Genomic DNA, 1,498 nt, shown 5'->3' on the forward strand with positions numbered 1-1,498 from the left:
ATTGAGATCCTGCCCCCCCCCTCCTGCCCCCTAAAGCCTTGTACCCCCAGTCCCAGCCTGGGACCTGCTGGCGCCCCTCACTCCACCCCCTGCAGCCGAGAGCCCCCCACCACTTGCTGCCCCCAGGCTGGAGGCCCCCCCATTCCCCCTCAGCACTGATTCCCCCCAAGGCCAAGGTGGCACCTCCTGCCTGCGGGCATCCAGTGCCACCAGCGCCACGAAAGCTGAGATCTGGAGCAGGAAGTCAAGCACAACAGCGACACCAGCCGAGCGCCCCTCACTCCACCCCCTGCAGCCGAGAGCCCCCCACCACTTGCTGCCCCCAGGCTGGAGGCCCCCCCATTCCCCCTCAGCACTGATTCCCCCCAAGGCCAAGGTGGCACCTCCTGCCTGCGGGCATCCAGTGCCACCAGCGCCACGAAAGCTGAGATCTGGAGCAGGAAGTCAAGCACAACAGCGACACCAGCCGAGAGTGCGAAGGACCGGACTGCCGGCATCTGGGTTAGTGCCCCTGCATGGGGGGGGAAATCAGTCAAGCCCGCCCCCCACAACTACCAACTTGCAGCTGCCTCCTCCCCCACCCCAGCCCTACCAGTGCCCCTCATTCCCAGCCTGCAGCCCCCTGCCCACAACAGCCCATCCAGCACCCCTCACTCCTGACCCACAGCCCCACTCACCCAGAAAGAAGCAGACGGCCTCGGAGAGGCTGCACAGCAGCATGCTCGGGGCCACGTTGCCCAGTATCCGCCCAATGTGCTGCTCCCGGCTCTCACCCACGCCCCGCTCTGACCTCTGCCAACACAAGGGAAGGGGTTCGGGGGCACTGGCCAAGCCAGTAGAGGGGCAGGGAGCTGCGGGTCAGGAGTGAAGGGCACGAGTGGTGCCAGGGGGGTGCTGCGGGTTGGGAGTGAGGAGCCTCACCTGTAACTCCAACACAAAGATGAAGATGTTGTCAGCGCCCACGGCAAGCAGGAGGAAGGGTAGCACCTCCACGATAATGAGGGACGAGGGCAACCCCATGTAGGCGCAGAGCCCCATGGCTGACCCCACAGCGCACAGCACCACCAGCACACCCCCCAGCCCCAGCGTCATCTTGGAGTCCACCTGCAGGGGGAGGCAGGATAGTACAGAAGCTCCCACCCCCAGCCTGGCTGGCAATGGAGTGGGGGCAGTAGCGGGAGCTGCCTCCAGGGGGCTGGGTGGCACTGCACCAGGGGTGCCCACTGCCTTGCCTTGCAGGGATGTTTTCAGCAGGGGGCACCCCCCCCACCATGTGCCCAGATATGCTCTGGAGCCCCCCAGGGGGTGCCCCCAACCTCCAGATCTGCTCCAGGTGCCCATACCAGGATATGGCGGCAGCTGGTGTAATTGCCCAGAGCTAGGGCAATGTAGAGGAAGACAACAAGATAGCTGATGGCAAAGATGGGCAGGTCCTCAGCCGTTGTACGATTGATCTCGTCCTCCAGTGAGCGCTGGAGGAGGGAGGGGACGGGTTGGA

At 65.0% G+C, this 1,498-nt stretch overlaps 1 protein-coding gene across 1 annotated transcript in view; it reads right to left on the reverse strand.

Moving 5' to 3' along the window:
• The window catches only part of NPC1L1 (NPC1 like intracellular cholesterol transporter 1), a 14,781-nt gene that overhangs the window by 4,350 nt on the left and 8,933 nt on the right, over positions 1–1,498 (reverse strand). The window contains 5 exon segments of the mRNA XM_025191668.1: positions 184–249; positions 282–511; positions 678–792; positions 922–1,104; positions 1,344–1,472. Coding sequence (XP_025047453.1) covers positions 184–249; positions 282–511; positions 678–792; positions 922–1,104; positions 1,344–1,472 — 723 coding nt within the window.

This window comes from Alligator sinensis, unplaced genomic scaffold, assembly GCF_000455745.1.
Source record: "Alligator sinensis unplaced genomic scaffold, ASM45574v1 scaffold1462_1, whole genome shotgun sequence".
NCBI classification, from domain to species: domain Eukaryota; kingdom Metazoa; phylum Chordata; order Crocodylia; family Alligatoridae; genus Alligator; species Alligator sinensis.